At 40.5% G+C, this 12,375-nt stretch overlaps 1 protein-coding gene across 3 annotated transcripts; it reads left to right on the top strand.

Moving 5' to 3' along the window:
- The first annotated feature begins 556 nt into the window (after positions 1-556).
- Positions 557-12,097, top strand: rnf34a (ring finger protein 34a). 3 transcript variants are annotated; one of them, XM_080432555.1, is made up of 8 exons: positions 557-694; positions 1,846-2,064; positions 4,792-5,184; positions 5,727-5,783; positions 7,041-7,242; positions 7,843-7,872; positions 8,626-8,676; positions 9,876-12,097. In XM_080432555.1, exons 1-8 carry the CDS (start codon positions 689-691, stop codon positions 10,061-10,063), a joined length of 1,146 nt encoding a protein of 381 aa, XP_080288681.1. In that variant the 5' UTR covers positions 557-688; the 3' UTR covers positions 10,064-12,097. The 3 variants fall into 3 exon arrangements, with proteins under 3 accessions (XP_080288681.1, XP_080288683.1, XP_080288682.1); XM_080432556.1 differs by having other exon boundaries at positions 590-694; positions 1,823-2,064; XM_080432557.1 differs by lacking the exon at positions 8,626-8,676.
- Positions 12,098-12,375: the final 278 nt, after the last annotated feature.

The following is a 12,375-nucleotide window of genomic DNA, read 5'->3' as shown; positions in this document are numbered from 1 at the left end:
ATTAAATTAAATAATGGGATAATGACGATTGTAGTTGTCTAACCTCGCGTCACCAGTAGTTGTCACTCAGTCTCTAAAGTCAACAAAGTCTGGCCAATCACAGCGCCACCACCTCCCGGGCTATGGGGTCCAGATGGGATATAATAGACGTCACTGTTTCCGTGTTATGATTGGTCCACTTGGGTCCACTCCTTGCATCAAGTCACTCGCACCAGTGTTGCCATGTCCGCTTACGATTAAGCTACTTTGGGCTTGTTTTTCTGTCGCTTGTAAATATTGGTAGTTGCGCGGGTTGCCTTTTTTGGGGCTTGTTTCAAAAGTGTAGTTGTTTATTTGGTCTTGTTTCCCTATGTTTTGATTTGTGTTGTTAAAATGTCAAATAGTTTTCAAGATTTAAAAAAAAAGAAATAGCAAATCTACAAGCTCACAACGCGTCGATCGTTATTTTCAAATAGCCTATGTGAATGTATTATGTTTAAAGGGCGATGCATGGGCTCGCTTCTTTTGGGCTTGTTTTCATAGACCCTGGTTGCTTATTTATTTCTATTGCAGAATCTGGCAACGCTGGTTCTGTGCAGCCTTTGGGAATGAAGAGGACAGACAGTTCGTGTTCGTCTAAAGAAGTCAAGCTCCTTGTTGCAATGATTCGACTATCAATCTGTTCTCACACATTACACACATTGGGGCAATGAAGGTACGATTACATTGATTTATATGATGGCTCTATTTAGCACACCTTAATTGGTCTCTCGACTGTTGTGGCTAACGTTAGCTAACGTAGCAAACCAAGCTTCATGTTGTTGTATCTGCCAGCTGGCATTAAGGTTAGCTATTGCTTGCTGTGTAACGTAATTCGTTTAAGTGAAACATATGTTGTCTCAACTCTGAATTATGTTCCTTACTAGCCATGGATCAAGACATCATAGATGTATTTTTTTTATGGAGTCTGACTTTTACTTTCGTATCAGATCTTGATCATCAGAGATGTGCAAATGTAAAAATCGATCAAATACACCTACGATAGTCTTGATCCAAGACTAGTACTTTACTATCCCCAGATGGTTTAGGGTTCAGTGTATTTTTCTATCCCTGTAACATCGTATAGTTAAATCTCAAGAACCACATAAAATGCATGTGTTGTTTTGTCAGTGTTTATTGATAATATATGGGGTGCCCCCCCCCCACCCCCCAACATTACTTTGCTTGCCTGCTTTGTTTATTACGCTCTTCAACCACTTGGCAAAATGCTTTGAACTGTACCCAGCTAGCCTTGGATCAAGACTATCATAGATGTATTTTTTATCTTATTGATTTAGACATTTTTATGTATACAATACGAAAGTAAAAGTCAGACTCCATAAAATACATCTATGATAGTCTTGATCCAAGGCTAGAATTGCACCCAGCCACAATCAGCTTTTATATGAGGTCATGGGTCACTCATATAAATGTGCAATAAGTATCAAAGCACGACACCTATTCATTTCAGGTTGATTCTGGTATGCACAGATGGGACTCTCCTGAAGGCAGAGATGCAGACTTGAATATATTACAATATATTATATGTATGCTATGTTGGTGAATTGAATACATAGGAGCACAATGGAAACAAGTCCCCAGGATTTCTTTGTGTTATCCTTTTAGCTCAAATGTCTGACTGTCACTTTAACCCGTGCTGTTTACATTTGTCTAATAAAGTATTCAATCAATCAATCCATTATTACGTCATATCTTCAAGTCTGGATCTAACTCTCTAGAGAGTAGAGACCCGAGAGCTCATTGAAGAAAAATATGTCGTGTAACTTAAATGCATTATAAACAGGTATCTGTTTTTGGGAATGCCAGGCAGGGGCCACGTCCATGTGGGCTTCATGCTGTGGTCTGCTGAACGAAGTCATGGGCACAGGGGCAGTTAGAGGCCAGCAGCCAGGGTTTGGTGCTGGTGCCGGACCCTTCCGCTTTGCCCCCAGTGCGGGATACTCCACATACCCGCCCACCACCTCAGGGAGCCCCAGTGTTGTGTGCAAGGCCTGTGGCCAGGCCTTCTCCGTCTTCAGGAGGAAGGTACGTTCTAGAGCCTGTGTGATAATCCAGTGGTTGGGTCCCCACTCCCCACATGATTTTGGGGGGGTCCCCAGATGACAGTGAAGTGACAATTTAAGGACGTTTAAGACCTTTTTTAATACCTAAAAATAAAGAAAAGAAAAAGGCCATTACCACATCCAAAGTAATCAACAAGCTATTCTATGAAAACTGGTCAAACATGTTTGACCACTATGAAAACTGGTTAAACAAAACTGGTCAAAAACAAGCTTTGTGAGCTTGTAGATTTTGCTATTTTCACAATATCTGTGGAACCGAGTCAAACTAATGTAAGGCCTCAACTCCTACAATTCCAAGTACTTATCAGGGTGGGGGGTCCCCAGTTAAAGTTTGATTATTTTGGGGGTCATGGCCTGAAAAGGTTGAGAACCACTTCGATAATCAACCAGGGCTAACCTGTGATAGATAATCCAAGTGTGAGTTTTTACATTTTGTTGATAAATGTTCAAGAAGTAGGTTTACTCCAACTTAAGGCGGAAGAATGGAATCATTTGGTTATACACATTATTTAGTCATTTACAACACAGGGGCAGGCAGCCTGTCCTATTTGTGTATGGGGGTGTTAATGGATTGGATTCAATCTGAAAAATACATTTCTAATTATACTATTATGCAATTCCACCTTCCTTCTTCTGAAAGTGCCAAGGTGTGCAGATGAAATAAGCCTAAATCTAAACCACTATTCCGAAGGGATGTTTCTAATGCAGAATCAGTGGTTATGGTTATGGTACAAATGTATATGTAATATTATGATTTGTCCTCTGAGACACTCAAGGAGAGATGCATAATTATTCAGCTACTACAGTCTGGCCATGGCTCTGCACTGACCACTGGATTTGAATTCATTCCATATAGTTAAACCATATGATATGATTGTGTAAAAGAAATGTACTGTGTAAGAGGATAGGAAGTAACCTAATTTACAGCTACAATCTGAGGCTTTTTTTAATGAATAAAACTTTTTTTTTTAACCAATATGTATGGTATTGAATTAATGCATTTCCTACATGCGTTGTAAAGGTTTGCTGTCACAATCCATTAGATCTTCCTTGCTGCATGTGACGTTGTGTGTAGCAGAGCCATTCAAGGAGAGTTGCGTCATCTCCGTTCACTTTGTCGGTCCAGGTCTTCTACATAGCATTCTACTGGCGAATAGTGACAAATCCCTAAACCGGAAGTTTACGGAATGCACTGGAGTCTATGAGCATTTGTAACTATTTCCAGTTTACATGAACCACGTGACCGGGGCTGTTTCTGCCCCCTCATTGGCGGAACTCTCTAATCCAAGGCTCTGGTGTGTAGTACGTAATTGCATCAGTCAACAAATGTCATTTTTGATTGATGTAAAGCTCAGATATTTATTCAATTCGAAATCTATTGCAAAACACAGGTTTATTCTGCAAGAAGACATTGTTTTGACAAATCCCACGGCAACTTCCTGAAGTGCACAAGGTTCATTATTTCTCTGTGTTGGTACGTGTATAAGGCAGTAATCATAAATCAGTTTGCAGCTTAAAACATGGTGGCTGCCTAAGGGGGGGGAAATACTGAAGCCAACAAAAACACACAAAATAAAATGTACTGTTTAACTGATAGTATTAATGGTTAATTATTAATATAATTACTAGACAACAAACATAAATCTTAGGCATTGTAACTTTAACATACGTCCTGAGTGTACTGATTTTTGGTGAGAATGCTCCACTGGATGGTTGCAGTCTCAGAGACAGAAGGACTGCTGCAGATGTCTGTAATATCATCTTTTTGGAGGGCAGTGTTATGTTCCTATGGCAGCAGGTTAGCATTCAATTACTGCTGTCTGAACCTTGTGCTGCACTTTCTCATGCCAGCTGAGAATCTAATCCCTCAGCTCGCATTCGTTACTGTTTGATGTTTGTCACTTAAAAGAAATGGGCTGCAGCCTGCCTCTGTGTCTGGGGTAGCAGAGCAGATGTGGATGGTTAAAACATGCAGCATTGGTACTGACATCGATATGCTTTCCACAGGTCTTGGTTTGTTTGTGCCAGCTCTCTATACCTCTGTCATGTACACTGTATACTGCAAAGCAAAGAGCACATACTGTAGGCGAAAATGTTCTAATTTTGGGTATTAAATGAATCGTGATCTTTTTAGCTTCTCCCATGAATGATTTATGACGATACCAAACATAGCAATTGCACAGCAGAATGCGTATGCTTGCCGATGTGGCGGCCGTAGCTGAGTGGGTAGAGAAGCCGCCTGGGACACAGAAGGTTCGCGGTCCTGGCCCTGGTCTGCGTGTCGAAGTGTCCCTGAGCAAGACATGTAACCCCTAACTGCCCCCAGAAGCGCTGCCCCCATAGCTCCCACTGCTCCTGATACTTAGGATGGGTTAAATGCAGATACCTCATTTCACTAAATATGCAAATATACAGTGACAAATACAGAAAAAGAATGCAGACCAACTATATTGTTACATTATAACCCACATGTTCGTAGCAAGCCTCAGTCTTACTTACTTTATTTGTTTATTTGGACAGGACAGAGCATATTAATGGACGTCACATGGACGTAAATACACCGGATTTAGCAAAGATGCTAATTTTCGTCCGCAGTCCTCACACAAAACATAAAATCAGAAAAACATACAGACAAACGGTGGAATACATTTACAACAGTCAATTGTTTTTTGTTTATTTTTTTACACAGCATATCTGCTGTGACTGTAAGAAGAGCTTCTGTTCGCTCTGCTCCGTGCTGCAAGAGAATCTGCGCATTTGTACCACCTGTCACCTGCTGAAGGCCACGGCCTTCCAGAGGCCGCAGCTCATGCGCCTGCGCGTCAAAGACCTTCGCCAGTACCTGCTGCTGCGCAACATCCCCACGGACACCTGCAGGGAGAAGGCGGACCTGGTGGACCTGGTGCTGTGCCACCAGGGTCCCGAGGAGGAAGACGAGGACCCCGACACGGCCAGCCTCACTTCCCGCTCCCTCTACACCCCGCCGCCTCCATCAGCCGCCCAGTCTGCCACAGAGTTGGTTGCCCTCGCTACCTCTCAGGAGGAACCACTCAGCAGGAGTGACAGCTCTGATACCAACCAGGTAGAGTGAACCATGGGAGGATAAGACGAGCTTGTATTTCACTTTTAAACATCTGCGGTCATTTTGACGTCTAGTTGGACTTCTTGTAGACAAGCCTCCCCCGAACCTACTACTTAAATCATTCTCTAAATAATGTCAGAGATGGCAGATGTCGCGATGTGGTATGTTGTGAGCTCGTAGATCAGTTTTTTGGAAAGATTTGTGAAAGTTTTTTTTCTCAAAGTCCAACACATCCAAAGTGAGAGAAAGAATGACAGCGGTTTGATATAATCTCTCGTTAGAGTTGCCACTCTAACGAGAGAGAGAGTGACTCTAAGTAGCCAAGATCCACTATAAATACTTGTACCCGTTCTACTTTGGGAGCAGTAAGCTTGTCTATGAATGGATGGTAAGAAGTATTGTTGTCCACCCAGGTATCAATGGTTCAAGCCAAGGTGTGACTAGTCCTAATCCTTTTATTGGCTTGTCTTGGCCACGTAGTAATAGGGTGCTAACCTTGTAGCGGACAGTAACATCTGTGTTTGTTGTTGTTTATGTTGCAGGATATAGGTGATGCCACATCAGTCTCCCTCCTCAACTTGGACCCCAGTACTCCTGAGGTGATCTTTCACCTAATTTCTTACTAGGCTGCACAATAAATAACTTGACGCTATGCCGGCGCGGAGATCCCGGGGGGGACGGGGGGGATTTGTCTCCCCCTAGCTTCAGATTGGACCCCCCCCCCCATTTTAGAATAATAAAAATAAATGTTAAAATGATTAAAAATACTTATTTAATAGAATCTAAACCGACTTATGCATTGTAAGTAATTAATAATGAAGAATTAACATAACAGTGTCAAATTAGCTAGATTAGATCGCGTGCAGGCAACCCCCCCCAGCCTCAATAATAACAATAACAATTTCAGTATTAGTCGCAACGATTTCCCTCTCTGAAGGCAACAGTATTTACATACTCATGTTTCTTGATCAGAGATCACTAGCTTCTTTAATCCCTGTCAAATGAATGTCATAAGTAATGCTCTGCACAATATTGACGATGTGTGGGTGTTTGTGTGTGTGAATAATGTGATTGCCATCGAATCACAGTCCACATGACACCCCTTTTTGTGCAAATTAGTTTTTCACCACATGGAAGAAAAACAATTGGTTGAAGAAATTAAACGGTAATGCTTTGGTTTGTTCAGTTTGAAAGTAATACACTTTCTCTAAAGTGATTCGCATTGCACATCATCACCATAAAATGTCGTTAGAAGACCATCTGAAACACTTTTGTCTCTGACAAAATAAGTGCAGCCTCTTCCCAATAAGAAAATGACACAAAGTCCTTAATGTGCAATACCCCCCAATAAATAAAAGCAATAACGGATAGAAAACATACAAATCCCAGACTTTATTTTAGAACAGGATTCATGAAAATCCAAACGGGCCAATAAAGAAAATGATATTGTTTTGTTCCATGGTTTATTATGGAACCATGAGTGAGTGCATGCACAGGTCTCTTTACGGTATGTTGACTAATGCATAATGTATACTCCATTGCATTGGTTCTCAAAGTGGGGTCCCCAGCTAAATAAGTTAATGTAGCGTCACAATCATTTGAACCACTTTAACCATATTTTATACTTTGGCTATTCAAAAATAGCAGATATACAAGCTCATAGCGCCGTGCTATGAGCTTGTAAATGTGCTATTTTTTAAAAATCCCTGGCTCAAAACATTTTTGAGATGGGGGGGTCCGCAGCCAAATAGATATCATTTTGGGGGTCCTTGATATGAAAAAGTTTGAGAACCACTGCTCTGTTGTATAACAAAGTGTCAATCAGGTTTCATCCAGCTCTCGTGCTGTCTACTCAGGTGAGCCCTCAGACACGGCGGCGGGCCAGGGCATCCCTCTCGGACATCTCTAGTCTGAGGGACATCGAGGGCCTGACGGTCCGGCAGCTGAAAGAGATCCTGGCCAGGAACTTTGTCAACTATTCAGGGTGCTGTGAGAAATGGGAGCTGGTGGAGCGCGTCAGCAGGCTGTACAGAGAGACGGAGGAGAACAGGAAATCAAGTGGGTACTACTTATTGTCCTGTAACATTTACATCCTTAACGGGAGCGTACCTTTTTGTTAAAACACGTGTTGAATAGCTCTATATTCCCATAGCATTCACTGTTTTAAAGTGTTTGTTAAGAAACGGGGATCTCCCTGTCTCTCCAGATCTTTAGTAAACAAAAAATACATTTACAGGTTCGGTATACCAATTTCATCCAATCGGAAGAGAGAATTCATACAGGAATCCAGGGTAAAGGAAAATTAAATTGGAATTGATGAAACAAAAAAGCATACATAATTGGAATTGGAAAATTATTAAATTGAAGCTGATAAGTTGGATCTCTACATGATTTGAGGAAATTGGTGACGCCACTGAAAATGTATTTTCTGTTTATTAAAGACATGGAGAGATGGGGAGACCCCTGTTACTGAACAAACATTCATTATATAACAATGATTTTAGAATACTATTAGAATGTAGAGCTATAACCTTTTAACAAAACATTTTGTTTTAACCAAAGAAATATCACTTACAGCACCTTTTAATAATTGAGCATGGTATGAAAGCTAATGTTTACTCTTTTAAAGAATCTGATTTGTCTTTTTTTTTTCTTCAGTGGAAAATGTGAGCGGTGCTATAACTGCAGGTAAGAGATTGATCCTGTCTGTGTCTGGGTGTGTGACAAGGTTATTATTAGAGTTATTAAGTGAAAACTTGCTGTGGGGGGGGGGGGGGGGTTTAACTGAAATAAATATAAAAAAGTTACTGAAATTAAAAAGAACTAAAATAGCCTATAATAGGTTTCTTGAGACTGTGACAGACTTCACAAAGTGCTGTGTTTTGGTAATACCTATTCTGAACTAGTCTATTCTTGCCCCTAACAAATCCCAATTTGTAATGTAATAACAAATACAACTAATACGGATAGTAATAAAACCAAAATAAAATATATTAATCAATAAAAACAAAACTAGCCAAATGAAATAAAAATCTAAACTAAATACAAAAGGAAACTATAATAACCTTGGTGTGAGGGAGAGAATCTCATGTCTATGAAGCATGACTATGACTGTCTATGAAGCTTGTCTAAGAGGAGAGTAGGTAATCCACCCCCTTTATACTTTATACCGAAAATAGCAGATGTTCAAGCTCACAATGGAATATGTACAGTATGTACTGCATATTAAATGTAAAAATGTAAACGGTATAGTACACATGAGAATTTCCTCCTATACCACTGATCTAATGTCTCATGCTTTATTCTACCCCCCCTACCCCCCCCCCCCCCCCCCCCCCACACACACACACACACACACACACACACACACACACACACACACACACACACACACACACACACACACACACACACACACACACACACACACACACACACAAGTGGTTGCCTATCCACCTCAACCTCCTATCTGCAATGGAGGTGCCATGGGAGGTAAGGTTTACTAATAGCCACTGTTGTTTTTGCCCCTGTGTGTCACTTATGCCATCTGACTTGCCCACACCATTGTCCAACGAGTGTCACTGTCACCCGTCATCTTTGCCTGCCACAGTCATTGTACTCACCGTGATCCATTGCTCATTGTTGTCATGTGTGATGCAGTCCTGAATTGCTTGGTTCATGCTGTGTTGCCAACATGAGTGATATGTATTTTAATCGTGCATGAGAGTAGCCAGCCTCTCTGCTGGTATATCAGGAAAACCATGAAATAGACTGCATTCTCTTTTGTCATAAATGAGAATTTGTTTATCCATTATCCATTCTACTTAAGAGGCCCATTATTATGTCCACCTGTTCTTTGTCATGCACAGAAAGCATTGAGGAGCATGAACCATCCTTTGTTTAATCTGACGGCTCAGAGATAAAAAGAAAATCTATTATATTGACTGTTAGGTTTCTTATGTTAAATGGGCTCAGAATTGCAATATTTTTGGGCCATTCATTCCCTTACTTAACACACCTGTCAGTGATAAAGATTGTCCAGTTGTCATGGAAACACCTTGTCATGAAGCTGTAATGAGATGATGATGACATTTTCCTGGAATTGGTTTTTCCCCTGTGGCTTACACCAAGCACAACTGTGCCAAGATAAGTCATTCTGTCTAAGGCGAGTTATTTTAGTTGTAAAAAAGAAAACACAAAAACAACCTGGTTACAGTGTTCATGCTGTGCCTCATCCAGTGTTCCAAGCTTTCTACTTCAGTTCAAGACATTACTATCCCAATTGGTACATCTGGTTTGCAGCAAAGCATGTAACAGTACATTTTGAAAACATTAAGATGCATGAAACGATGTCAAGTGCAGTAAACAGTCATCCCTGCGGGTGTATGGCATCTCAACTGAATGAGAAATTCAATCTGTTATATTTAAGCCTAATTTATAATTCATCGTATGACGTGTCATGCGACGAAAATACCCAATCTACAAGCTCACAAAGCATTGTGATCTTGCAGATTGGCTATTTTGGCACGCGACTCCATCATACGACAGAGCATAAATTAGGCATTAGACTCTGGTCGCTTGAACCCACAGGCTAAAGTGACGGGCTCAAACTCTGCACGCAATGGATGACTAGTACTGTATATATGATACTATGTTGACATTCCTCTCTGTGTCTTTGTTTTTCATGGCAGACGGTGACAGGGGTCAGCTGACGACTCTTGATGACAGCCTCTGCAGGATCTGCATGGACGCTGTGATAGACTGCGTCCTCCTGGAGTGTGGTCACATGGTCACATGCACCAAGTGTGGCAAGAGGATGAGCGAGTGCCCGATATGCAGGCAGTACGTGGTGAGGGCTGTGCATGTCTTCAAGTCCTAATGCTCTGCAACACTGCTCCAACCCCCCTCACCTGTCATCCTTCTTCACAGAAGAAATGCGTCTGTGTGGGCTTGTCACTAGGAGACTCAGACTGTACCTTAACCCACACCCATGCAGCTCAGCAAAGTCTTACCTTAATGCCCCAAAATATGTTTTATTTGTGGATGTTTAATGTTTATATACCACTTCACCCTCTGAAAAATAACTCACATTATTTGCACATTGAATAATAAATAATATGAGAAGTGTTCTTTTTATTTTGACTTTCTAGTATGACCAAGGAAAAAAAAATAACCCAGGACTTTAATCCGTAATTAATTATTCATTCCATTACTAAACATATCTGTAACATGTTCATTCCTGAAACGTCTGTGATGCTTTTCTTACATGTGTTCTAACCTGAAGAGGAATGTGTGGCACGCGACCACGTGCGATCTTGTCTAATGCAATTTCTCACCCTCAGATCTGCCTATGAACTGTAGCTAGCACTACTCTATTGTCTGAGAATCTCCAGCAGGGCACTTCTCTGAACAATTGCTGCAATTGACTTATCTTAGTAAGGGTCGAGGACAAACACATGGAGCTTCACTTCATAATAGAGTTAGGATGAGTCAACTAGGTGCCAAATAATGGGGAAATCCCTTCATGCTTCTCACTCTCTTTCTCTGATCTGCCTGTGGTTGCTAGTGTGTGTGGCTGTTGATCGCCAATTTAGCATGTTCTACCAGAAAGCACTTTTGTAGTATCACACACTGTACTAATGCACCACCACTCACATGCAACTGCGAAGTATAACCTGTGATAGTGGTGTTTGAGATGGCATGTCTTTCATGATGGCATCTTATTCCTGAGTACCTGCTAGACATTGAACTGCTTTATTTTTGTTTTATTTTTTGAAGGTTAATATCAATATTATGCAAAGTAGGGAAAGCAACATGAGCTCACTGCTCCCAAAATGTATTTTTCCAATTACGAAGACACATCATCATTCACATGCTACTAGACTAGATATTTGATTAAGTCACTTCAGCAAATAATTGGCATTCATATCAACTTAATAGAAATGGTTAATGATGTAAAATCTACCACGATTAATCAAGTCTACCTCTGGTCGGTATCACAGAGATGAGGTCTTGAAATCCAATATGCACAGTAAAACATCCTTGGTGTTAATGTACCTCCAAGGGTCCATTTTGGTTTTATTTGTACACTCTAGGAGTTAAACACTTAACATTTTACTAACGGCAATATATGGTCTCCTCTGCCACACCCTGTTTCAGTATGTGAGTGTTGAGACAAGGAAAACGGTGCTATTTCATTAAATCATCTTCTGTGTTTTCTGTTTGAGTTGGATGCGGTTTGTCTACTCCCCCCCCCCCCTTCTTTTTTGTGTGTGGTTGTATATCATTGGGAGTGGATTGAAGTGTCTTAATGCTTTTAGACAATTTTATTTCATGTAGTTGTAAAATATTGAACTAACTATTCAAAGATATAGCAACAAGTTTACTATACCTGTGGTATAGATAGTATATTAAAAAATGACTTGCTGTACAGTTGCATATATTAATATCACTGAGATGTATATATCTATTTTTTTCCATTTGATTTAAAATGTGTAATATCAGATTATTGAAATGGCCCCTCAGATTGGGTTAGTTTATTACTAAAGAATTACGTTTTACTGTCAAGTGATTTGAAATGCGTTATAACTGCATAGGTTTGCTTGAAGTGTCTGTCCCTATTGGAGAACCAGAGCATGACTGTTTGCCTGTGTGGTTATGGGTTTGAGACATGCTCCCCTAACACCTACATGATCTGATCTCCTGCTCACTGCAAAACATCAAAGTCTGTACTGTACTCAACACAAAGTCAACATTGCTGCTATCTCAGAAAAGGATGTCCCATATAATCAAATACAGTAGCTCAGCAGGTTGCACTTTCCCTGGGAAAGGGTGTAATTGTGTGCAAGGTCTGTTCTTTGTATTTGGGAATGTTGAACTTTTTATTTTGGTAATTAAAAAGATTTTTTTTAAAGTTGTGTTTTTGCATAATTAGAGGGAAAAAAGTTGCACCTTTTATTTTTGGGTCCCATGGCAGCTGCTTCAGTAGAAATGTACCAATTAAACCTTTTACATTGGGTCACATAAGGCTGGGGAGTCATGTATTATGTTACAACATAACATTCTGTACAGATTGAGTTTGAGATGTTGGGTATGGATGGATGCTGCTGGCAAACTAAAGCCTAGACCTACAGTATACGTTTCTTCACAAATTACATTAACATTCAGAAAGGGAGCCATTTCTCATAAAAT

The sequence above is a fragment of the Gymnoscopelus braueri genome, assembly GCF_963280865.1.
Source record: "Gymnoscopelus braueri genome assembly, chromosome: 7".
NCBI classification, from domain to species: Eukaryota; Metazoa; Chordata; class Actinopteri; order Myctophiformes; family Myctophidae; genus Gymnoscopelus; species Gymnoscopelus braueri.
This window is presented reverse-complemented; position numbering and strand designations above follow the sequence as displayed.